Raw genomic sequence first — 27863 nt, 5'->3', positions numbered from 1 at the left:
GAAATTTGACGCCTCAACTGACGACTTTCTAGTGCTTACGGTTACTGAGATTATCCGCGGACGGACGGACGGACGGACGGACGGACGGACGGACGGACGGACGGACGGATGGACAGACAGACATGGCGAAACTATAAGAGTTCCTAGTTGACTACGGAACCCTAAAAAACAGAAATCACTATTAAACTATTCTCTAATTTCAAGTTCCTAACTAAAATTTTCCTAATAAAAAAAAAACAAATTGATCCCGCTACAAACTTTTACCCCCCTTTTCCCTCTACTAGGGGTGTAAATTTTCATAATCGATTCTTATCTCTTCGAAATTTTGTTAATGCAATCTATACAAATTTCGACTTTCTAGCTTTCGTAGTTTCGGCTCAGCGGTGTTGGTTGTTGAATCAATCAATTAGGAAACCTGAATTTATATATGTACATGTAGACTAATACTATACTTTTACTACATTCATATACCTTATTTACTACTACCATACCATGAATATGAAATTAAATAAAGAGTCCCCATATAAAATTGAAAATTATGTTATTAGCAATTTAATTCAAAACTATCAACATTATTAGTGTCTGCGTTGAAACGCGCGGTGAGTTGCCGGTGCTCGCGTACCGAGCGCCAACGCCATCTATCGATGGCCGTTTCGTGAAATTGATGAGCGCTCTAAGGAGTAAGGGGTCTTAAGTACAAAAATTACATACTTATTTTATGTTAGGTACAGACAGCTACAGAGAAAAGTAGACACCCTTGCATACCTACAAATTTGTTTGGCAGGGCGTCTCCTTTTCTATGCAGCTGACTGTACCGTAAAGTGTCGTATCTTCGCCTGCGATACCTAACATCGCCGAGTTAGACATAAGTTGCCATAAATTAAATATTTACAGTCCTAGCCTTACAGAAAACTGCTAAATACAGAGTATTTTTTGTGAGTGGCAAGATTCTCCGAACAAACTACTGCTAACTTCATAAAGTTCACGATCAGTTAGGTTTTTTGTCCGACACCAACCACACGTTTTTTTAAGGAAGTGTTTTAACTTTGATTTTATAAAGTGATACAGAGCAGCCAATGTTAAATTTGTCACATTACTATGTGCTACAACTATTTCTCTTTCATATGGAACTGTTATTTAATGGCTAGCTTACGTATAGAATTTACAATAGAATAAAACGTTAGTGAAGGTAGTTTTCGTTCATCTTGTTGCCGAACTTCGCCTACCCTTAGGGTTGTCAGATTCGTTGTGACACATTAATTTGTTGAATAATATTATCTATTTTTGACATCAAAACTAAAGGTAAATTTGATCTCAATTATGAAAATGTTAATAATAAGCGGAAAGAGATAAGTTTTTGAAATAATCAACATATTTTACTTGAAAACCATTACTCTCCTTTACTTGACCAGTTGGTTAACTTTTGGCAACCCTAGCATCTTCACAGAAAATGTATGAAATAACGTCAGATCGACGCCGAACTTCGCCTACTACCCATTTTTTTCAAAAATGAACTTAGTTTCGTCTGATTAGAGTTCATATTATTTTATCCCACTCTAAGGATATACGACTTAACGTGTTTGAGTCACAGGAAAGTTTATTCTAAGCGGTAAAGCATGCCAGAGGCGAAGTTAGGGAATGGCACCCAATCTTCGCCTATCACCTTTAAGCCCGTTTATTACCAAGTTAACCAATGAAATTCGAACCTTTTGAGGACTATACTGAAGGTTCAGAGTACTAAATTGAGTTTTTTTGCCAGAATGGACTAAAATGTCTCCAAATTGGGTGATTTTTTAGAAAAGGTGTCAAAACCCAGGCGAAGATACGCAACTCTACGGTACTAACTTATTGTTTAAAAGCGTAACCTAAATTAGTGAGTCATGTTGGCCGTGGGTAGCAAGCTCAGCATATGCTAGACTGGTGTCCAGCGCTGGTTTTAGCCCGTTTCTTTATAATATTAACATATTTATGAACTCGACTGTACCTGAAAAAAATCGAAATAAGATGTCATATTACAGAAAAAAAAAAAGTTGTGTGACTACATAAAAAACACAAATCAAAATATTTGTTAAAATGATTACCTGTACCCACAGTTGCGTGTCGACTGTACCTGCTTAACCTTGCACCTAGCGCACAAGCGCCTAGTAATCTTAATCTGCCCGGTTATTCTCGAGGCAAACACACAACACGAGTCAAGTTTGCAAAGAAAAATCGCATCTAACGAACCTCCATCTAAGGCAGAAATTATACAATATACAGGTATTACTATGTTTCTTTATACTACATTGTCACAGATAGCGGCATTATAGTTTTGCATTCTTCGCATTTGTGTGATATAGCTTGAGAATGGCGGGCGGGTGGCTAAGCGTGTTTATATGCCTCTGCGCATACGGAGATACCGCGCGAATTCTCATCGTTGTGCCAACTCCATCTATCAGCCATCAGGTGGTGTTCCGCCCAATAGCACAAGAGTTAGCGAAGCATCATCGTGTTGTTATATTGACCACTGATCCAGCATTTCGGGACCAGGCATCGCCGAATCTTACAGAAGTCGATCTTCATGACATATCCTACGCTCCATGGATCGACCGTTTCATCAAAACTGCTAGCGGGAAGCGAAATGATTTATACACGCAAATCGATACAGCGTTTGATCTTATATTGGAAATATTCCCGAAGCAAATTAAAAGTGAGGCTACAAAGAAGGTGTTTGACAAAGAAAAGTTCGATTTAGTGATCGCAGAAGCGTGGCCGAGATCGGTGCTGGCACTGTCTCACGTCTTCAAGGCGCCTGTTATATTGATGAGTTCTCTAGGGGGACTGGATGAGAATTACCAGGTGATGGGTGCTCCTGTCAACCCAATCCTGTACCCAGATTTCTTACGAACCCGTATCTTTAACCTTACTTTATGGGAGAAGGTTACGGAGTTATACAACCGCTACCTGATGTATCGGTTAATGATGTTGTATCAAGAGAAAGAAGACGCGATGCTTCGTGACTTGTTTGGCGAGGATATGCCTCCGTTGGAAGAGTTGAAGAATAACGTGGAGTTGTTGATGGTGAATATAGATCCTGTGTTCGAGGGCTATCGTCCTGTGCCGCCGAATGTCATACATTTGGGGAGCCTTAATTGTGCACCGTCCAAGGATTTGCCTCAGGTGAGTTGACGAAATTGTATACATAGATTATTTATATAAGGCGTTGTTTTATACCATTGAAGGTTCGACTCCTGTCCTCCTACTCAAAATATACAAAATTCCTATACATTTTTTTTATACTACGTCGGTGGGAAACAAGCATACGGTCCGCCTGATGGAAAGCAGGGAGTGTCACTGTCACATGCGCGTTGCCAACCCATTACAAACTTGTACACTCCCTTTTGCTGTGTTAATAGTAGTAATAAGTTAAAAAAGTACATTAAGATTAATAGGTATATTAGGAGAACCCAAAAGCTGATCAAAGGCCAGGCATGTATTAAAAAATATAGTAAATTAAAACACACATTAACAGTTATGAAAAACAGGGTTCAAGACTGTCATTCAGACCTGGAAGTCAAGGAATCAAATTTTCTGAAATTAAATGCCGACATTAACAGGCTGAAAGATGAGCTTTTGGCAGTATCCACCATGTATGAGACCACTAAAAAACAAGTTGAGGAGCACATACAGGCTTTTAATAAATTGCTGCTAGAAAATAGAGATTTGGATGAGCGGTGTAAGGCATTATTAAATGGAAAACATTGTAATTGTGGCCAAATGCCACCAGCAAAGATTATTCAAGCCGATGTGGCCCACGACACAACTAGGCATGCGGCAGTAGTTAAACAGCCCCCTAGAGCAGTCAGTAAGACTGTTGTTTTTTCAGATCAGATTGGGTTAGGAATGGGCCCATTATTAAGCTACCAGTTAGAGCAACAAGTGACAAATTACTGTTATCAAAACATTACTTTGTCTCATTTATGTGACCTTATTTCAAAGGGATGTTATGATAGCAGTACTACATTAGTAATTTTATTAGGAAATAGTCTTAATGTAGATAAGCTTAGCATAGATAAATTGATGTCCACTCTAAATGTTATTGAAAAATCTGGTGTGGGGAAAATTATATTATGTGCACTACCTTATGCAGAAAATGTATCATATGACTATAATTGTAAGATAGCTTACTACAATTCTTTAATGTACCATGCCATAGCTGTTAATAAAAAGTACCATTTCTTTGACTTAAATAAATTCATTGAGCGCTTCATGCTAGCTCCACGGAAGGTATTTTTGCCAAAGAAATTTTTTGTATATTTAGTGGAGTTATTGGCCTTCAATATTGAGCCAAATAGATGTAATAGTGTTATATATAAGTCTCAGTCAGCTGACAAAGCCAAGGACCCCATGCCTCATTTAAACTAGATTGTAAGACAGCGGAAAAACACCTGAGTATGAACGTTGTTCACCAGAATATTCAGGGTTTTTCCAGCAAAGAATTAGAAGTAGGATTATTTTTAGATAGTAATAATGTCTAAGTTATGTGTATTACTGAACATTGGTTGAAACAAGAACAGTTGATATTTGATTATGTTAATTTTAAATTAGCTAGTTTTTTTGCCAGAAAATCTGCTGTTCATGGTGGCTCCCTTATTATTGTTAAAAATTGTATGAAGTGTAAAGAGCGCAAAGATGTTGTAAAATATTCCATAGAAAGAACTATAGAAATTTCATGTGCTGAATTAGACAGATATATTATTGTATGTGTTTATAGACCACCATCAGCTGACTTCAGCATATTTGAATCTACAATGGAAAATGTTCTGAAGTTAGTGTGCAAGGGCCAAAAACATGTTATTGTATGTGGAGATTTTAATGTTAACTTGCTCGAGTCATCTAGTAATACTGTTAAAATGCTCTGTTTGTTTAAATCATTTAATTTATTTAATTTATTTCTTGAACCTACCCGGGTAGGTGTGACTAGTGCAACATGCCTAGATAATATTTTTTGTAACTGTGAATGTATAGATAAGAAATTATTTAACTGTTTTCATTCCAATCACAGCGGCCAAAGGGCAGCTTTCTTAAACGTTATTCATGATACTCCACAAACAATAACATATAGACCCATTACTGGATCTCGCTTGGAATCATTCAAAAATGAAATTCAACATAGTTTGTCTATAATACCATTTTCGCATTATGACTGTAATCATTTGTATCAAGAAGTTTTCAATGTAATTCTTAATCAATTTAATAACAATTTCAAAGTGAAATCTATTAGTGGGTCAAAAGTTAAAACAAAGTTTAGTGAATGGGCTACTGTAGGTATTCACAAAAGTAGAAAAAGACTTTATGAACTTTATGGTGAGAGAGAGCTGAACAAGAATTCAGAATTCCTGGACTATGTAAGAAACTACTCAAGAATCTTCAAGAAAGTGTGTTTAACTGCCAAGAAAAACTTTATTAGTTCTAAATTGAAAGTGTCGGACAACAAAGTGAAAACAACTTGGAGTATTATAAATAAAGAAGCTGGTAAATGTAAATCACGCGATTGTCAAGTCAACATTGTATCAGATAATCAACAAATAATGTCGAACAGCGATGTTGCCTCGGCATTCGAAGATTATTTCTCAAACATAGCCGTTAACACCACAAAATGTTTACATTCTTCTGCGGCTCAAGCCCATTCATTACTTTGTGCTAATGTTAAGAAATGTAATAATTCATTTGAATTTAGTCAAGTAGACTCAGTAAATATTGTTAAAACATTCAAGTCACTCAATTTAAAGAAAACGGAAGACTTATGGGGAACATCAGTTAAAGTAATTAGTCATGTCATAGATATAATAGCACCTTACTTGGCCGTAATATATAATATTTCAATTTCACAAGGCACCTTTCCAGATCTTATGAAATGTAGCAAAGTCATACCGCTTTTTAAATCGGGTGATTCGAGTGATATAACCAATTTCCGTCCCATATCAATACTTCCTGTTCTAAGTAAAGTCTTTGAGAAGCTAATGTTAAATGATCTACTGGGACACTTCAACAGACATAGATTACTTACAAGCAAACAGTTCGGTTTCACAAGGGGCCGTTCCACGACCGATGCTGCTTCGGTACTCATTAAACGTATATATAATATTTGGGAAAATTCTTGTGATGCAATTGGCATATTTTGTGATCTTTCAAAAGCCTTTGATTGTGTGGATCATGGAACGCTCATTTTGAAATTAGAACATTATGGTTTGTCTATAAATGCCCTAAACTTTATGTCTTCTTACCTTAGCAATAGAACACAAACAGTAGTTGTTAACAAAACTCGCTCTAGCGGGACTGTTGTCCAATTAGGAGTGCCACAAGGCTCAATTTTAGGTCCATTCCTGTTTTTGGTTTATATAAATGATTTGCCATGTATAGTAAAAAACTTTTGTGAAATAGTACTTTTTGCTGATGATACATCACTGCTTTTTAATGTTGACCGAAAATCTACGGATTACAATGTAATTAATAGCACGTTAGCTGATGTACTGCAGTGGTTTACTGTCAACAATTTACTTCTTAATTCTAAGAAAACCAAATGTATTCGATTCTCTCTGCCGAATGTTAAACCAATCGATACAAAAATACTTTTGAATGATGAATGCTTAGAGATGGTAGATACAACACTGTTCCTTGGCTTAACATTGGACAAAAATCTACAATGGAGTCCTCATATAAGGAAACTAGCAAGCAAATTAAGTTCAGCCGCATACGCCGTTAGGAGAATCAGGCAACTGACTAATGTTGAGACAGCTCGCCTAGTGTATCATAGTTATTTTCACAGTGTAATGTCATACGGTATTCTGGTTTGGGGCAAAGCAGCTGACATACAGACTATCTTTGTATTACAAAAGAGAGCCATTCGTTCTATTTACAACTTAGGAACACGTGAATCAGTAAGAGAACTCTTCAAAGAAATTAATATCTTAACTGTAGCTTCCCAATACATTTATGATAGTATAATTTATGTTGTTAAGAATTTAGACTGTTTCACTAAGAATTCTGATATCCATAATTATAACACTAGAAACAAAAATAAGCTTGCCATAAAGAAGTTTCGTGTCCGTAAAGTACAGAAGTCATTTGTTGGGCAATGCATTCATTTTTATAATAAGTTACCTGACACTGCTTTGAGATTACCCCTCCCAGCTCTTAAGAACTACTTAAAAAAATCATTGATGTTAAAGGCTTATTACAGAGTCGAGGACTATTTGACAGACAAACATGCATGGCCCGAACCAGAAACTACAAAAAACGAATAGCAATTAAAATAATTGTATTATGTATAGAGGACACAGTTCAGATAAGAAAGCACATCAAATATTTTATATTTTATGTTGTGTAGGTAAATTACATATTTAATGATATTGAGATTCATATTATCTTTTTCTTCTGTGACAATTTGATATGTTTTCTCTGAAGAAGAACGACGTATTATTAAGCAATAATATAATTTATTGAAATTAATTGCCATAGAGTACCTAGTCTGTTCATATTCTTTGATGAATACTTTTGCATGTTAAATTGTATCTTGTTATTTAATGCATGTTAGTTATAAGATGTAATGTTTTGAAAAGAAGTTGCCCGCCGAGTTTCTTGCCGGTCCCATAGTGGATACCCCCCTCCCAACTGAGGGGGGACTGAAATCTTCTCGAGGCTGAGGCGTAGGGTTAGAGCCGGCGTAGCTTTATTTGACGTTTCATATGCGCATTGTTATATGCCTACTTGAAAAATACATATTTCATTTTCATTTTCATTTTCATTAAGTACACAGCAAAAAGGAGTGTACAAGGTCCAAGGAGGGATCGGGTTGCCGACGACTCAAAGGACAATAGACGGAAAAAATTAGTTCCTTAGGTCCTTCCGCCACCAGCACACCGCACTCTCGTTGAGCTCTGGCAGCCTTACTCACCGGCAGGAACACAACATTTCCCTTCCATTATAGCACTGTTATCCATAATTATTATTGTCCTTTGAGTCGCCGGCAAACCCGAACCCTCCTTAGAACTTGTACACTCCTTTTTTCTGTGTACTTAACACAGCAAAAGGGAATGTACAAGTTTCTAATGGGGTGGCAACGCGCATGTGACACTCTTTGAGATGCAGGCGTCCACAGGTTACGGTGACCGCTTTACATCAGGCGGGCCGTATGCTTGTTTGCCACCGACGTAGTATAAAAATATTGCTAATCACTTCTTTTAGGCACGTAGTTGCAGTCTGATGATTGAAAGGGATGACACTACAAGGTTGCCACTTTTTACACGACTGCCCCCAAAAAAAGAGTGTATTGTTTTCAGCGTTCATGTTTGTAAGTATGTAAGTATGTATGTATGTGAGTTTCTTTGTTCCACCATAACTTCTGAATGCCATAACCGATTTAGACGAATTATATATCATTAGAATCCTTACGTCATCCCAATGAACATAGGATATGTGACGTTATAATAAATTCAATATGGCGGACTTGGTACGTCATAATTCGCAAACTTTAGAAAAAAATATCTTGCAAACCTATCGAGTGGGGTATCAAAATAAAGAGCTTTGAAAGGCGATTTCAGAAATATATCAATTTTATATATTTAATGTGTCTTCAAGTCAGACAAGATTTTTCAAAATGTAAACTAATCGTGTACATAAATAAATTACGCAAACTTATTGTGTAGGGTATCAACAGAAAGGTTTTTAAAGGGCGATCTTAGATATATATATGATTTATAAGTTTTATCGTACCAATGAAGAAAAAAAAACGAAATGTTCTAAATCGCACTAATGAAATTTTTCTTGGCAGGTATATAATGTCACGATGCTTTGACATGTCATGTTCGGTACTTACGATCTTTTAGATTGAACGGCTTGAACACTGATACATACTGCGACTACAACTCAATAATACGACTCTAACGACTTTCGGCTTTACTGTTAATGGACTTTGATTATTGCTTGCGAATACATTTGTTATTTATTGGGTTACTGTGACACTGTTAATACTTCTTCTTCATTATAATCTTATAATATGGCCCTTTCAAGTAAAACAAAGAAAGCACGTCAGATGGCAGACAAACGTAGAAATGAATCCCCGCGAGCTCGCGAACGGCGGCTAAAAAATACGAGGGATAGAATGTCTGAACACTATTCCCAGCTTTCTAATGAGGAAAAACAGGTGATTTCTAAAAAATCTGCTATAAATAAGTCTTCCGCCTTGAAGCGTGAAACGAAACAAAAAAAAGAAGTGAGGCTTGCTGGACATCGCTTACATATGACTCAAATACGCCTAGAAGAGTCCTTGTCTGCTCGTTCGGCAAGGTTGAGTCAGATGAGTATAAATGCATCAATGATGCGTCAGCTCGAGTCTCCTGACGATCGCGATTCAAGACTGACGCAAATGCGCGAGCACGCATCACTGATGCGAGATTCCGAGTCTCCTACCGCACGTGAGACAAGACTGACTCAGTTACGCGAACACGCTTCCCTCATGCGAGATTCCGAATCTCCCGCTACACGCGAGACAAGACTGACTCAGTTGCGTGAACACGTGTCACTGATGCGAGATTCAGAATCGCCCGCTGCACGTGAGATGAGACTGAGTCAGATGCGTGAACACGCGTCACTGATGCGGGATTCTGAATCTCCCGCTGCACGCGAGACAAGACTGAGTCAGTTGCGTGAACACGCTGCTTTAATTCGCGAACTCGAGTCTCCTACGGCACGTGCCATTCGCTTGACACAAAGCCGCGAGTACTCAGCGTCATCACGAGAACACGAGGCACCTTCTTCTCGTGAAGAAAGACTCTCCGGCATGCGGCGCTATTATTATGACTCCAGACGCCAAATTTTTGATAATGATTCCAATTTCGAACAACAAATTTCCAAAATTCCTGAACACGTGTGTTTTTGCTGTGACAAAACATTTTACGAAAAGCAGACTCGCCGTATATCCGCTGCTAGCACGAACATACCTTTGCCACATGATCACCCGGACATCTTTATGTGTTGCAACAGATGTGCCAATTCATTACTAAAACACAAAACTCCACCAACGGCATATTGGAACAACATGCGCGTAGCTCCTATTCCTCCGGAGCTACAGTGTTTAAATGAAATGGAGGTGAGGCTCATTTCTCGTGTCCGGCCTTTTATGAAGGTAGTGCGCTTAGGCGGCAGGTTCGGTCAGCAAGGCTTTAAGGGGCAGGCTACACTTTTCGCGCAGCAGGTAGAGGAGCTGTCGGAACAGCTACCGATTGCAGCCTCCGACGCAGGCCTTACCATAGTTGCGGAGACTTTAGAAAACGTTACTAGTTCCCGAAGATATTGTGTAGATATAAATAAAATAAAAAAAGCACTGGAATGGCTCGTTTTAAATAACCACCTTTACGCTAACGTGCAAGTTATATTTGCAATAGATGAGGACCGTATTAACGAGCAAATAATAGAAGCTGTGACCGTTCCACCGACCCAACCTTTGCAGTCGTCCCTAAGAAATGAAACATCACTTCACTTTAAACCGATCAATGATGAAAAATCAATACTGAGAGGGCACTTCCATCAGGGTAGTGATCGGTTTAGCATGGAGTCACGAGGCCGGCAGTGCACTGCTAACGCGGCTACCGCAATCGCGTACTCGGCTGTGAAGCAAGTGCGCGACTGGACTTCCTCAGACATAGATCGAGTGCTGTTGGCTGGTGATGGGTACTTTCTGCAGTGCATGGCCCGTTTACCACACAGACCCAACTACCTAAATACCGAAGAGCTGTTACCCAATTTGACTATTGGTGGGCAAACCTCAAATGTGCACATCGAGCCGGATGTCGTCATTGGTCTTATTAGACCTGACGCCCCAGAATTGATGCTACCAGGAACTTTTAGTAGCATAGATGACGCGGTACACCATTTTTTTGCGAGCTCAGAATCAGGAATAGTCACATGTGAAACCGGATATGCAGTAGCTATAATGAAACGGGACGCAGAATACTACCTCTTCGATTCTCACTCGCGCGGGCCTAAAGGTTTTGTAGCTGGTGATAGAGGAACAGCAATTGTTATGAAGTTTGCATTTGAGCAACCACTGTGTCGACATTTATTGGTCGTATTGAACGTGCGCAGTGAAAGAAATTTGCAGTTTTCTATAACTGCAATAACATCTCAGGAAAACATTGTCACTCCCGACGAAATATCTATTGCGGCAGCGTCTGGTGTTGCTGTTAGTTGCGATGACGATGAAAACAATGAAGCTGGCGTCGACATTTTGGAAAGTTTGAATGATGGCGAAATTGTAACCACCAGCCTGATGCCCATCGATACTGACGTGCCGGACGTAAACACCGTTTTACCCGACATTGACGTGAACCGCAGCATTCCCGTGCGAGAGTTAAAGCGGAAGACAGCTCCGCCTGTCAGTATTCTCAGGGAACAAAGAGCCGAAGAATTAGCCTGGGTGAAACTATTTCCGGACGGTAAAAATGGATTTAGAGAACACCGACAAGTGCCTATCACGCCCTTGGACTATTTCCAGTCACGCGTCATGAGCCACGACGAGAGGTTTCAAACAAATGAGTACCTGTTCTTTGCTCTTTCAATGGTGGAGCTGTACAAAGCCCAGCAAAATGTCTCTGTGTGTGGTCGGTTACGTCAAGATGGAGTGGAACCCACCAACGTCGTTCAAAATGTGCACCTAGTTATGCGCAACATCCGCGGAACGCAATCGTACTGGCACAAAGCGTTCACGGATCTTATGGCTATGGTGAGAAATTTAGGTGCCCCACACTTTTACATAACTTTGTCGTGTAATGATCTGCACTGGCCGGATATTTTGGTAGCGCTCTTGGCGGCAGACGGGCGTCCCGGATTTCCAGTGTCTGAACTTTCTTTCCCAGAGAAACTTCGCCTCGTAGAGTCGTACCCGGTGACACTGTGCAGGCAGTTTATGCTACGTTTAAACACCTTTCTCACCCACCTAAAACGGCAAGACGACCCCATACTAGGTCGGCCCATTGTAGATTTTTGGTGGCGCATCGAGTTTCAGCTGCGAGGGAGTCCTCATGTGCACATGGTGGTGTGGTGTGCCGACATGCCGCCCTTCGATACCGATGAAGGAATTGCGCTTCTGGACCAAGTTGTGTCTTGCGCTTTACCCGACAACAACACGGACCCGGAATTGCGCGAACTGATCCTACGAGTGCAGATGCATAAACATACTCATACATGTTACAAAAACGGAACTAACTTTTGCCGGTTTGGGTTTTCGAAAGCTCCTGCACCACGGTCACGAATACTAGATGATGATGAGGCAGTACGCAATGGTGGACGGTTTTATGTTCTGAAGAGAGCAGAAGGCGAAGAGGACATCAACAACTACAACCCACGTATGCTACGCATGTGGAAGGGTAATATAGACGTTCAACCTTGCGGCACTGCAACGGGTATCGCGTACTATATCACCAAATATATATCGAAATCCGAGCCAGCAGACGTTTCCAAAAGTATTCAAGATGCCATGAAACGAGTGCAAGAGAAAGGTGGCAGTATGGCTAAACAAGTATTTGCTATGCAAAATGCCATATTGACGCACAGGGAAGTTTCAGCTTGTGAGGCCGCAGTGCGGTTATGCCATATAAAAATGCGCGATTCTTCCCGAAAAGTGATATTCGTCAATACCTGCGTCCCAGAAGAGCGGTATAGAATGTTGAGGGTGGATGACGGTGCCAATGAACCATACCAAAATATATTCGACCGCTACATGTCTAGACCGCTTCCATTGGAGCAATTAAGTTTGGGAGAATTTGCGGTATGGTACGAGCCAGTGACGCGCAACAACTACACCGAAGACGACCAGGACGCCGACGCTTACGAGGACGCCGCAGAGGACAGCGCACCTCAGCGGACAATCACGCTGCTCGATAACCGGGGGAAGATGAAGAAGCGAAACCGACCCGCCGTGTTGCGCACTAGGTACTACACACCAAATTCTGACCCCGAAGCATATTACTACTCTCTTCTAGCGGCCCATGTACCATTTCGTTCAGAAAGGGAATTAAAAGAGGGATATAATTCGGCTAAAGAGGCATTTTTTGCAAAAAAAGAACTGCTCCGTCCTCTACAAGAGGGTAGTACTGCAGAAGAGATGGCAAGATGGGAACAAGAAATTCAGCAAGCAATTTCACGTGTCGTTGCCGAAAATCTGGCCGCTCATACAAACACAACGTCCAGTGAAGAAAATGTGGGCGATATTGTTGAATTTAATGAAGAGCATGAAAATGATGGTTTTGTATTCGAAGAGGTCGATGAGGCTGAGATGCGTTCCATGCCTGATCTACAGTACGCGACAGCTGTTAACTCCATGAACATACAACAGCGAGAACTGTTCAAAAACGTTTCTGATCAGCTGTTGCGCACTGAACATAATCGTGAGCCTTTGAGGATTTTTGTCACTGGTGGTGCTGGTACAGGCAAGACTTTCACGCTCAAACTCATAGTAGAGCAGATATGTCGTCTCACCAACAACTCAATCAGCAAAACTGTGAAGGTCACAGCACCAACTGGCGTAGCTGCGAGGCTAATTGGTGGCGCTACATTACACTCCACGTTTGCCCTTCCAATCGAAAAAGGCAGAAACGAAACGATGCGCCTTTTAACAGGCGAACGCCTCCAGAGGGAAAGGCAAAGATGGAGTGGAGTGCAATGGCTCATCATAGATGAAATTTCTATGGTTCCGTACACTACACTTCGAAATGTACACCTCAGGTTGCAGCAGCTGAAGATGAACAATGATTTCTTCGGTGGTGTGAATATTTTACTGTTCGGAGACCTGATGCAGTTGCCCCCCGTATCCAAATCCGCTGGCGGCGCGTACTGCTTCAAGCAGCCCCAACATTTGGAATCGGAGGTTAACTTATGGGCGATGTTTACGTTTTGCGAGCTGCCCCAAAATATGAGGCAGGCAGATGACACATCTTTTGTGGACATTCTGAACAGTTTGCGTGTCGGTCAGCTCACCATGCAGCAATTGGAGGTGTTGGACCGCCGTCGCATCCCGCTTGTCAGTCCATTTGCAGACGGTGAATGTGTTCGTATATTTCCCACAACTCAACAAGTCAATGATTACAATAGCATGATGACCAACGAACTAGCCAAATCTTGTGTAATGTATAATATTGTGGCGGTAGACGTCTCGTTGGAGGCAAAAACCTACGGACAAACACCAAAGGCAGACTTTATATCCTCGGATACTAACAAAACAGGAGGAATCCCAAAAACGATAAAGATCGCTGTGGGTTCGCGAGTGATGCTGCGGAAAAACATAAATGTTGGTCACGGCTTAGTCAATGGGGCCATGGGAGTCGTAAAAAAAATCGAATGGCCCGCACTGCGCCGTGACCAGCTCGAACCCGGAGAGCTGCCTCAAGCAGTATTTGTGGAATTTGACGACAAGACGATCCCCAACAATATTGTGGGTTTGGGGGTCAGAATTGAGACTACCACAACGGAGTTCGATGCGCTGAGAGGACAGGGAAAAGTAGAGCGACGTATGCTGCCTCTGATACTGTGCTGGGCTGTGACCGTGCACAAGCTGCAAGGAACCACGCTCAACACAGCTGTCGTAGATCTTGGCAGCAAGATCTTTGCCAAGGGTCAGGCGTACGTCGCTCTGAGTCGTGTCAAAAAATTAGAAGGTCTGGCAATCAGCGTCCTTGATCCAAGAAAGCTCATCAGGGACCCTCACGATCAAAAATCCCTGGACGAACTAAATCGCTTGAGGAATCTCAATAATAATTAAATAAACGAGTATTAAGGCAGTCTGTCTGTGTCACTAAAGGGTGTTAAATAAATAAAATAATTAAAAAATTAAAAAAACACGACTGCCCCCTTAAAGTGAACTGAAAAGTTAAAAATAAAATTTAAATAAGCCACCAAGACTTAGCAGGTTTATCATCTTGGCTGTATCTACATATTTCAGTCTGTACGTTAAATATTTCACTGCAGTTGCAGTCGGGGGTCCTTTTTTGGATGTTCTCTTGATTAAAAAGGTCCCCCGACTGCAACTGCAGTGAAATATTTAACGTACAGACTGAAATATGTAGATACAGCCAAGATGATAAACCTGCTAAGTCTTGGTGGCTTATTTAAATTTTATTTTTAACTTTTCAGTTCACTTTAAGGGGGCAGTCGTGTTTTTTTAATTTTTTAATTATTTTATTGATTTTTCGCCCCACAGTCCAATAACCTTTTTCTCGTCGCCACTCTGTCACGCAACTCACGCAAAATGTCAAGTTTATCCTTAGCGCCCTCTGTCAGCTCAACTGGCAATGACATTAGGTACTTTAGATATTTTTGTGAAGGTTAAGGATATCAATCAATTATCCTTCACAAAAATATCTAAAGTACCTAAGTAGTAGTACTGAGTTAGAAACAATAAAATAAGATCGTGATCACCGATTAAAATATTAACAGAGATACATCTATTAGTCGATACACATAATTTATGTATTCGAACAAAAAAAATGTGTGTATCGACTAATAGATATATCTCTGTAATATTTTAATCGGTGATCACGATCTTATTTATTGTTTCTAACTCAGTATTGATTGATGTACATAATTGATTGCAATCACGATGAAATCAATAAGGTGAAAGTGACATGCATAATATTAAACTTAAACCTGTTTTTTATCATTATTTTAATTTAGAGATTTTATCCTCAAATCTATATTTCAAATCTAATCATGACATCAACATTGTGTTCTATACTAATCGGTATTTATTTGTGTTTGTAGCCTAATATTGTCTTCGGTTACCGCGAACTTACTCATGAAATAAAACTATGGAAACGGATTAAATCGCGTATAATGAATTTAAAATACGTTTACGACGTTTCGAACTCTTTACAGCGTTCGTGGTCAACGGGTGACTGAGGAAAAATTAAAATGTGCAAAAGCTACCCACATACAAGAAATATTAATGAACCATGACCACAAATAATATAGATTTCTAAGGCCGGTTCACATACTATTAATAAAGCTAGTTACACAATATTCAAAAAAATTACCATTACTATGTTAAAAAATAATTAACCAATTAATTAACACAAAATTGACAAAGAACAAACTGCAAATGTTCAACACCATACAACACAAATGCCTCACAGCCTTCGTCGTGCTTGTTCCATTATCAGATATACAGTATACTACTGGATCCCAAGCGGTGGTAAAGTAAAGCCATCCTCTCTATTACAGTTTGGATATTTCTTGATCTCAATGGCCTCTCGCAACATTCTGGGTATATATCGCTTCTCCTTAGCAAGAACCAGAGGCTTGTCAAACTTTATAGCATGATTGACTTTATCCATGACATGTTCAGAGACTGCAGACCTTTGCCGACGGTGCTTGACATCCGCTATGTGTTCCTTCACCCGTGTCGAAATGCTTCGCTTGGTTTGTAGCCTAGATATAAATTTAATGGTAACTGATAATTTTGAGTATATTAATAAATCATAATTCTATCCTCTCATAGACATCGTAGAAGACTATTAAAGGTTCAAAACTAAATTGTGGTGTAGGCGACAACAGACCAGCAACCTGTCACTGTCACATTTTTTCTTTAAACCTCTTAGGTCAGCTTGCACTGAACTCAGAGTTAGTGGGCTGTCATCTGATAAATTCCATATAAAATGGAGGGTTAACCCTCCATTTTCGTTGGTGCAAGTGGCCCTTAGGGTAACTTGCACTACCGAAAATAGAGGGTTAAGCCGAGGTTAACCCCCCATTTTATATAGAATTTGACAGTTGACAGCCCACTGACTTTGAGTTAAGCGGGAAGTACAAGTGACCCTTAATAAAATTGCTAAGAGTGGCGCTGAAAATTGAGTAGTTTCATGTGTCTACCCCGTTGCCAGAAGCAATTTAAATAATATACGAGTATGTAACTACCTATCTATAAGTACCTAGCTAACTAGCTACTACACCGTTTATCTAAACGTTTTAACATAACATAACATTATTTACAATGACAATTGCAAATAGCACATATTTAGAATCGTTTAGTACTCACCTTATCATTAGATGATGTAGTGACTGTAATTGTATAATATACAAAGTCATGCGAACTTTGCTATTATTATTTTTCTTGTTTAACAAAGGTTCTGCTGAAAAAAACATAATTACGATGACCGGTCTGGCCTTGACGACAAATCACGCTTAGTGATTAGCATAATATATTAAAACTCAGTATAAAACAAAAAAGTATACAAAAAAACTGACCTCGGACACATCAAGAAAAAATCGTCCCCTTACTGCAAATACCGACTATGTGCAAAAAAGTGATTTTGAGATAATGCGATTTTAATGTTTGAAGGTACGATTTCATATGAAAACATGAAAAAAATTACTATTTGTATACAGCATTCTACAGCCCGTATTGTGTTGTTTAATACTTAATCGTAAACAATATCCAGGCTTGATTTGATTGCCGATAAAACTACGATTTAAAAAAAATAGTAGCAAACTTAGTTGGTTTTTCCTGTAGAAATAAAAATTTGTATATTTCTCTTATTAATACATATAAAGCAGTGTTTCCCTTTGATTAAGCTTTGCTTTTAATACACTTTACTTATGATTTGCAAAAAAAGAAAAAATATACAAAAGTTTTGAACTTATTTCAAAATATATTAAATATTCTCAATGACATAGGCGGTTTTAGTTGCAGGAAATATAGCTGCTCTAATTTTATGTTACAAAACTTCACTTATCATTGTCAATTTAACTGGTACATTTGTAATAAAAAGTTTTTTAACATTACTAACCATTAATAATACTTTATTTATGGTTTTGAAGAGTTATTCTCAAAAAAAAAATTTTGAAAAAATCCTCTTCAACCGGTTTTAGGAGATTTTTCACAAAATACTTTAACCGATTTCAGTAAAATTTAACAAGAAGTAACGCAATAGCATTCCCTTGAAATCACAAAAAGAATTTTACAAATCTGTTAATGCGTTTTTGGGTAATAGCATAATATGCATAGGTACTTACTACATACTAGTTCACTGTCTCAGCAATCCGAAGTCCGCCATAATTTATGTTCGAAATTTCACTATCTACACTGTTACATTTAGTATAGGTAAATAGTTTTTGTACGCTCAATAACCTGAAGTAATAGTTTATTTAAAGTTTTGTAGTATTTACGCCAAAGTCACTAAAATGTAGGCGTAGATGAGGTAACAAGTAAGAAAAAGTAATGTGTAACGGTAATTACATAGCTTTCTGGGGCGATTTAAAGCAATCATGTTTGCAATATTCTTACGCCCCCAGTTACATGCAGTGTTTTTCATCACACTTGCAATAAAAAGATAAAAAAGTATTTATGGTAGTCCAAAATACAAATTTAAACACTCTTTTGGGAAAAAGTTTTTCTTTTACTCCTGATACGCCTTCGTGCGATTGCACACTTACTGCGCAAGAGTGATAAAAAGTTATTAAACAACATCTTCATCGCTGGTGGAATTCGATACAAACACGTCCGTAACACGGCTGACAATGCTAGACTAACTAGGTATTAAGTGATTGGAAGCACTCATGGTACTATTTAGTTACGATACCTTTGTCAAAAAGTCTGCGTAAGTCCATCTTCTTGAACGCAGAGATAGCTAGTTGTTTATCGAGCTTTAGACCGAGATAGAAATATGATATGATACATTAAGAGGTTTGAGGTGGTTCTACTGAACTGGAGTTTAATTTGTGGCGTTGATTTTCTTGCCTTGTGCTACGTCCAGATCTCGATATGAACTTAAGCCTAGTGACCACTAAGCTCGCCGAGTCGAATCTCATTAATTCGCCTTCTGCATTTCTTATGAAACTACGTCCATTAGCGACGCGTCGAATCGGATTCATCGTTCATTGTAAATGTATGCAGGGCTCGATTCGACGTGCCTCGACTCCACCTAAGTGTCCTCAAGACTTTATTCAGCCTTTGTGACAGAGATTTAATACCTAAAGGGTACCATAAGTGGTTTCAACCACTTAATACTGCAGTTGGTGAAGTGGTACACAGTTGTGACATCTGAAGTCTACTCGTACCGTAGGTATGCTAGTAAGTAAAGTAAAGTAAAGTTTATTCATTGTTAACTGTGTACATAAGATGGTATGATATACAGGAAATACAGTATCAACAGTGCCCATTTCGAGCGTACAATATTCTTAAAAACTACTGACTATATTAGCTTACTGGCTAACTTATAATTATTACCCGGTATATTTCAGAAAAAACTCATTTAGGTTGTAGAACATCGTATGAAAAACGAAGCTTTATTTAAGACAAACAATGGGTTATAATTATGTATAAAGAAGAGAAATATGCAAACATTTATTTCTACAGGAAAAACCAACTAAGTAGGTATTCGACTGTTTCATTAAATCGTATTTGATCGTCAACTAAATACATTCTGAATATATATACGACAAAGTAGTAAACAAAAAAATATAGGGTTTAAAATGCCATACACATAACGTAAATTTCTTCATGTTTTCATATAAAACGTGCCTTCAAACTTTCAAACCGCATTATCTCAAAATCGCCTATTTACACATAGTCGGTATTTGCAGTAATAGACCGTTATCCTTTCCTTCGTCACATCACATGCAAAACCAATTATAGTCCCTATACAACTTTTTGGTAGAATGAAATTGCTGATGTTTGTAAACAAACATCTTCTGGAAAAACATCTTAAAGACATTTGGTATATTTAGCCTGGCTTAAAATAAAGAATTTTGTTGATAGTTTTATTTGCAAAAATCAAATATGTACACATTAAACTTTTTTGTAGAACATAAGATGGCTACTTTAACAAAATGTTTAAATGCAAAAAAACACTATACACCATTAAAAGGTTCTACTTGGCGGATAAAGCATAAAAGTTTATATTAAATATTCATATTACATTCTGGCAGTTTATAATGCAACAAATTGACCATTAAGTAACTTTATGCGGAAGCTATCTTTTGAATGCAGCGTCGTATCAATACATGGGTTTTAACATATTGTAGCCCTTGAAAATCTTATTCTATAGGTGCTAAAAACTCGATTTCGTCAAAAAGTCACTTAGTCGGTATTTGCATTAATGGGACGATATGTGTGACGTCACCTGAACGAGCATATTTCGTCCCATTAATGCAAATACCGACTAAGTGACTTTTTGACGAAATCGAGTTTTTAGCACCTATAGAATAAGATTTTCAAGGGCTACAATATGTTAAAACCCATGTATTGATACGACGCTGCATTCAAAAGATAGCTTCCGCATAAAGTTACTTAATGGTCAATTTGTTGCATTATAAACTGCCAGAATGTAATATGAATATTTAATATAAACTTTTATGCTTTATCCGCCAAGTAGAACCTTTTAATGGTGTATAGTGTTTTTTTGCATTTAAACATTTTGTTAAAGTAGCCATCTTATGTTCTACAAAAAAGTTTAATGTGTACATATTTGATTTTTGCAAATAAAACTATCAACAAAATTCTTTATTTTAAGCCAGGCTAAATACACCAAATGTCTTTAAGATGTTTTTCCAGAAGATGTTTGTTTACAAACATCAGCAATTTCATTCTACCAAAAAGTTGTATAGGGACTATAATTGGTTTTGCATGTGATGTGACGAAGGAAAGGATAACGGTCTATTACTGCAAATACCGACTATGTGTAAATAGGCGATTTTGAGATAATGCGGTTTGAAAGTTTGAAGGCACGTTTTATATGAAAACATGAAGAAATTTACGTTATGTGTATGGCATTTTAAACCCTATATTTTTTTGTTTACTACTTTGTCGTATATATATTCAGAATGTATTTAGTTGACGATCAAATACGATTTAATGAAACAGTCGAATACCTACTTAGTTGGTTTTTCCTGTAGAAATAAATGTTTGCATATTTCTCTTCTTTATACATAATTATAACCCATTGTTTGTCTTAAATAAAGCTTCGTTTTTCATACGATGTTCTACAACCTAAATGAGTTTTTTCTGAAATATACCGGGTAATAATTATAAGTTAGCCAGTAAGCTAATATAGTCAGTAGTTTTTAAGAATATTGTACGCTCGAAATGGGCACTGTTGATACTGTATTTCCTGTATATCATACCATCTTATGTACACAGTTAACAATGAATAAACTTTACTTTACTTTACTTACTAGCATACCTACGGTACGAGTAGACTTCAGATGTCACAACTGTGTACCACTTCACCAACTGCAGTATTAAGTGGTTGAAACCACTTATGGTACCCTTTAGGTATTAAATCTCTGTCACAAAGGCTGAATAAAGTCTTGAGGACACTTAGGTGGAGTCGAGGCACGTCGAATCGAGCCCTGCATACATTTACAATGAACGATGAATCCGATTCGACGCGTCGCTAATGGACGTAGTTTCATAAGAAATGCAGAAGGCGAATTAATGAGATTCGACTCGGCGAGCTTAGTGGTCACTAGGCTTAAGTTCATATCGAGATCTGGACGTAGCACAAGGCAAGAAAATCAACGCCACAAATTAAACTCCAGTTCAGTAGAACCACCTCAAACCTCTTAATGTATCATATCATATTTCTATCTCGGTCTAAAGCTCGATAAACAACTAGCTATCTCTGCGTTCAAGAAGATGGACTTACGCAGACTTTTTGACAAAGGTATCGTAACTAAATAGTACCATGAGTGCTTCCAATCACTTAATACCTAGTTAGTCTAGCATTGTCAGCCGTGTTACGGACGTGTTTGTATCGAATTCCACCAGCGATGAAGATGTTGTTTAATAACTTTTTATCACTCTTGCGCAGTAAGTGTGCAATCGCACGAAGGCGTATCAGGAGTAAAAGAAAAACTTTTTCCCAAAAGAGTGTTTAAATTTGTATTTTGGACTACCATAAATACTTTTTTATCTTTTTATTGCAAGTGTGATGAAAAACACTGCATGTAACTGGGGGCGTAAGAATATTGCAAACATGATTGCTTTAAATCGCCCCAGAAAGCTATGTAATTACCGTTACACATTACTTTTTCTTACTTGTTACCTCATCTACGCCTACATTTTAGTGACTTTGGCGTAAATACTACAAAACTTTAAATAAACTATTACTTCAGGTTATTGAGCGTACAAAAACTATTTACCTATACTAAATGTAACAGTGTAGATAGTGAAATTTCGAACATAAATTATGGCGGACTTCGGATTGCTGAGACAGTGAACTAGTATGTAGTAAGTACCTATGCATATTATGCTATTACCCAAAAACGCATTAACAGATTTGTAAAATTCTTTTTGTGATTTCAAGGGAATGCTATTGCGTTACTTCTTGTTAAATTTTACTGAAATCGGTTAAAGTATTTTGTGAAAAATCTCCTAAAACCGGTTGAAGAGGATTTTTTTCAAAATTTTTTTTTTGAGAATAACTCTTCAAAACCATAAATAAAGTATTATTAATGGTTAGTAATGTTAAAAAACTTTTTATTACAAATGTACCAGTTAAATTGACAATGATAAGTGAAGTTTTGTAACATAAAATTAGAGCAGCTATATTTCCTGCAACTAAAACCGCCTATGTCATTGAGAATATTTAATATATTTTGAAATAAGTTCAAAACTTTTGTATATTTTTTCTTTTTTTGCAAATCATAAGTAAAGTGTATTAAAAGCAAAGCTTAATCAAAGGGAAACACTGCTTTATATGTATTAATAAGAGAAATATACAAATTTTTATTTCTACAGGAAAAACCAACTAAGTTTGCTACTATTTTTTTTAAATCGTAGTTTTATCGGCAATCAAATCAAGCCTGGATATTGTTTACGATTAAGTATTAAACAACACAATACGGGCTGTAGAATGCTGTATACAAATAGTAATTTTTTTCATGTTTTCATATGAAATCGTACCTTCAAACATTAAAATCGCATTATCTCAAAATCACTTTTTTGCACATAGTCGGTATTTGCAGTAAGGGGACGATATGGTTGGTCACGATCATGAATTCGCTAACATGAACTAAAATAAACTTGAAATAAAAACATGAAAACGGTTTCGAACTCTTTACAGCGTTCGTGGTCAACGGGTGACGAGTGAAAATAAACTATTTTTATCATACAGAAACATCTGCAAATGATACTGCATATTTTAAAATTAAAGAATAAATGAAAATATTCACACTTCCAGTAGTCCAGTAGTAGTACTCGAACCTGCGACCGCTGGTCCATCCGCTCTGACTCTGACTAACAGAATCCTGGATGTGTGCGAATTTTTTCATACGTTTTTTTTTAAATACTACGTCGGTGGCAAACAAGCACACGGTCCGCCTGATGGAAAGCGGTCACCGTAACCTATGGACGCCTGTAACTCAAGGAGTGTCATATGCGCATTGCCAACCCATTAGAAACTTGTACACTCCCTTTTGCTGTGTTAAGTACACAGCAAAAAGGAGTGTACAAGTTCTAAGGAGGGTTCGGGTTGCCGACGACTCAAAGGACAATAGTTATAACTGTAGTTTTTTAAAGCGAGTGTGTCATTTAAGTATGATATTTTTTGTTTTGTCTTGTTTAAAATCTAGTTTTTTTTTTTCATTTTATTTGTCAAACTCTTTATTTACAATCTAGTTAGATTAAGTAGGTTGCTTAGTATTGCAATGTGATAGTGTAAACCACCTAATAACTCCCAGTATGTTACTATTGGTGGGAACCTGTAATTGGCTTTTTGTAACCTAATTACGTTAACCTTTCTGTATTAATAGCTGTTGGTTCTCCGAACAATATAAATAAATAAATAGACGGAACAAATTAGTTCCATAGGTCCTTCCGTCACCAACACACCGCACCCTCGTTGAGCTCTGGCAGCCTTACTCACCGGCAGGAATACAACACTATAACGTTCCCAAAATCCTTAAACGCTTTAATGTGGCGTATAGCGACATGAATCTGTAAGAATGCATATTAACAAAAACATCTTTCTTTGATCGACTAGCATGGTCTGGGTATGTAATGCGAAGGGATGAGTATTTTGAAGAATGTCGAAGGAAGTATCGAGAGGAAAGCCGAGGAAAAGATGGTTGGACTGAGTGAAAGACGATATGAAACGGAAACAAATAAATGATGAGATGGTGGGCGATAGGGAGGTGTATAGAAGAGGACATGCCGCGCAGACCTCAAATGACTGGGATTTAGGCAGGCGAATGATTAGGCCGTAGGCCCGTCGTGAGCTTCTCAAGACACTTTCTACCTTTGACATTTCCAGGACTTACAATCCTGGATGGACTCATCAAAGCACGGGGTCATCTACATGAGTTTCGGCACGAACACGGATCCGTCCCTGCTCCCGCCGGAGCGGATGGCGGTGTTCGTGCGGGTGTTCCGGGCGCTGCCGTACGACGTGCTGTGGAAGTGGAAGGAGCCGCCGGCCGGACTGCCGGACAATGTGCGGACGGCGGAGTGGCTGCCGCAGTCGGATCTGCTGCGTGAGTATCTGGACTTACGTAATTTCGAAAGTCTTTGGCATGATTGAATCCATTTGACAACTGGTCAGACCTAGAAGTACCGTTTCTACTGGAGGGGATGGCAGTGTTCAACCGAGTGTTCAAGGAACTGCCCAACGAACTACCGAAAGACGTGCTGTGGAAGTGGAAGGAGCCGCCGGCAGGGCTGCCGGATAAAGTGCGGACGGCGGGTTGTCTGCCGCAGTGGGACCTGCTGCGTGAGTATCTGGGCATTTACTATGAAGGTGCCATGACCTTATTATTGGTTTATACCTATAAGAGTGAGCTAGATCGCTTTTTCTTTGGTGTATAGTATCTATTTCAGGTTTTACACTTACCTATATATAAACACTATTATATACTTTAGCATGTAGTTGCGCTCTCTCGGAAGGGTTTCCACGGAAGACCAGCATCGAGATCCTTGAGTGGTATCTTGACATTAAGCTGAGTGGAGACCCTTTCAGCACACCTCCGATCAAATATATGAAATAGGCGCGTTCCTAGCACACAGTCATAGCTCGTGTAGAAGAAACATGTACAAATGGCGGAATTAATGCCAAAAGGCATTCTCTACTAGTCAACCATTGGGTTAAATAAAGACATATAATGTTAGCGCAGGAGAAATAATAGCTAACAGAGACAAATATAATTGTGACATCAAACATAAATATATGTGTGGAAATGCTTCGTTTCGTCTGTCCCCTTTGTTAGAGGGGTCACAGATAGGATCAGCCACATCTTGAAACGGGCTTCTATTAAAACTTATTTCAAGCCTATGAAGAAGATGTCCCAATTCCTGAGGCCTGTGAAATGTCAAACTCCTCTACAAAGCGCGGGAGTGTACAGGCTAGACTGTGAGTGCGGGCTGTCATATGTGGGACAGACGAAACGAAGCATTTCCACACGGGTGAAGGAACACATAGCGGATGTCAAGCACCGTCGGCAAAGGTCTGCAGTCTCTGAACATGTCATGGATAAAGTCAATCATGCTATAAAGTTTGACAAGCCTCTGGTTCTCGCTAAGGAGAAGCGATATATACCCAGAATGTTGCGAGAGGCCATTGAGATCAAGAAATATCCAAACTTTAATAGAGAGGATGGCTTTACTTTACCACCGGCTTGGGATCCAGTAGTACATCTGATAATGGAACAAGCACGACGAAGGCTGTGAGGCATTTGTGTTGTATGGTGTTGGACATTTGCAGTTTGTTTCTTTGTCAATTTTGTGTAGATTAATTAATTAATTATTTTTTAACAGAGTAATGGTAAAATTTTTTGAATATTGTATAACTGGCTTTATTAATAGTGTGTGAACCTGCCTTAGAAATCTATATTATTTGTGGTCATGGTTCGTTAATATTTCTTGTAAGTGGGTAGCTTTTGCACATTTTAATTTTTCCTCAGTCACCCGTTGACCACGAACGCTGTAAAGAGTTCGAAACGTCGGGATGTATTTTAAATTCATTATACGCGATTTAATCCGTTTCCATAGTTTTATTTCATAAAGTTTCATGGTTTTATCATTTAAAATTAAGAAATCCCATACAAACTTTCAACCTCTTTTTCAACCCCTTCATCCCTTTTTTTCGAAATAAAAAGTAGCCTATGTTCTGTCTCAGGGTCTAAAGATTGTCTGTTCCAAATTTCATCAAAATCGGTTGCGTGGTTTAAGCGGGAAAGCGTAACAGACAGACAGACAGACAGACAGACAGAGAGTTACTTTCGCATTTATAATATTAAGTATGGATTTGAACATTTTATAGGCAAGTAGCAGTCTATGTTGTACGGAATAGGGTAACATTTTCGGGTTGGATGTCAACACGGATCTGTAACATGCCTATAAGGTGTAAAGATGATGGTTTAGAGCTTGGTAATTGCTAATTCAATTTGATAGTCTACATGGATATTTCTTTGGTTTCCAGGCCACAAGAAGCTGGTCCTCTTCATCACGCAAGCAGGCCTTCAGTCCACAGACGAGGCCATCCGGGCTGGTGTACCACTCCTAGCGTTCCCCATGCTCGGGGACCAATGGTTCAACGCTGAGCAATATGAGAGACTTAGGGTGGGAAGAAGGTTGGAGCTGGCTTTGCTTACTGATGATCAGCTAAAGGATAATATTGAGGAGATTATCAAAGATCAAGGGTAAGTTAGTGTATAATAATATCTTACCAAGGAATAAAGATAACCCAAGGTCTGAGGTCGTGGTTTAATCGGAAGATCAGTGAGTTGAATTAAATTACTGATGATCAGCTGAAGGATGATAACGATGATTGGTAAGGGTAAGATGATTGGGGTTTTTAGGAGCTTGTGAACGAAGTTGCAATTTGATTATGGATATTAGCCAAATGTTAAAGAATCAGAACTAAATATTTTAAATTGACGAAACACAGCGTCGATCTCGTTCAACATTATTCGTGAGTTGCATACTACATCTTCAACATCAACTCTTATTTAGCCTTCTTAAGCTTACTGTAGGACTTAGTCAATCTATGTAAGAAGTTCTATAATAGGTATCAGTTATTGGTTTAACGATAAAAATAAATGTATTTATTTATTTTTGATTCCAGTTACCGCACCCGCTCCAAGCTCCTAAGCGAGGAAATGCTGGACCGTCCAGAATCATCCCTAGAGCGCGCGATCTGGTGGATCGAGCGCACACTGCGGCGCCGCACGCGCCAGCGCGCTCCCGCCGTGAGCATAACCTGGCTCACCTTCATCGATGGAGACATTATAGTCGCTGCGCTTGCGATGTTCGTTTGTCTAGTAGCAGCCCTTTTAGGGCTGTATAAAGTGTTTACTAGAAGTGTGAAAGTCAAAACTGCCTAATTGTAATAGTTGTCTATGTTTTGTGCCTGGGCATCAAATAGACTGTTTTACAAGTAGGTAGAGATGTGACATTTTAAGTAATAGAGGATATGGGACATTCAATTCTCCATGCCACTTCAACGTAGCTTCACTTTCAACAATGGATATGGACTTTAAGGGAATAGTTATTTGTTATACAAGGGGGCAAAGTTGTATTTTAACGCCGAGTGTGGAATTGAAAAACGAGCAAGTGAAAGGATTCTATAGTTGAACCACGAGCGAAGCGAGTGGTTCGAGAATAGAATCCTGAACTTGCGAGTTTTTTAACACACGAGAAGTAAAATACATTTGCACCCGAGTGTAACACAAAACTTTTCCCCTCACTATAGCGAGGAAACTACAACGCAAAAAATGCGTTTATCACTGCTTCCAGTAGTTCCACAGGTGGTAAATCATCTTTATTACTAGATTCATCTACTTTTATCAATTTTAAAGCAGTTAATTTGACTTTATTCAAGGTCAAATTACTTTACCCACTA

General features: G+C 38.6%; 1 protein-coding gene across 1 annotated transcript; it reads left to right on the top strand.

Moving 5' to 3' along the window:
* The first annotated feature begins 1334 nt into the window (after window positions 1-1334).
* On the top strand, window positions 1335-27500 carry LOC125231781 (UDP-glucosyltransferase 2-like). Its single transcript, XM_048137352.1, has 4 exons — window positions 1335-3159; window positions 24282-24501; window positions 26442-26661; window positions 27087-27500. Exons 1-4 carry the CDS (start codon window positions 2347-2349, stop codon window positions 27343-27345), a joined length of 1512 nt encoding a protein of 503 aa, XP_047993309.1. The 5' UTR covers window positions 1335-2346; the 3' UTR covers window positions 27346-27500.
* Window positions 27501-27863: the final 363 nt, after the last annotated feature.

This window comes from Leguminivora glycinivorella, chromosome 12 (genome assembly GCF_023078275.1).
Source record: "Leguminivora glycinivorella isolate SPB_JAAS2020 chromosome 12, LegGlyc_1.1, whole genome shotgun sequence".
Taxonomy (NCBI): domain Eukaryota; kingdom Metazoa; phylum Arthropoda; class Insecta; order Lepidoptera; family Tortricidae; genus Leguminivora; species Leguminivora glycinivorella.
The sequence above is the reverse complement of the archived record's forward strand: the minus strand, read 5'-3'. Positions and strand labels throughout refer to the sequence as shown.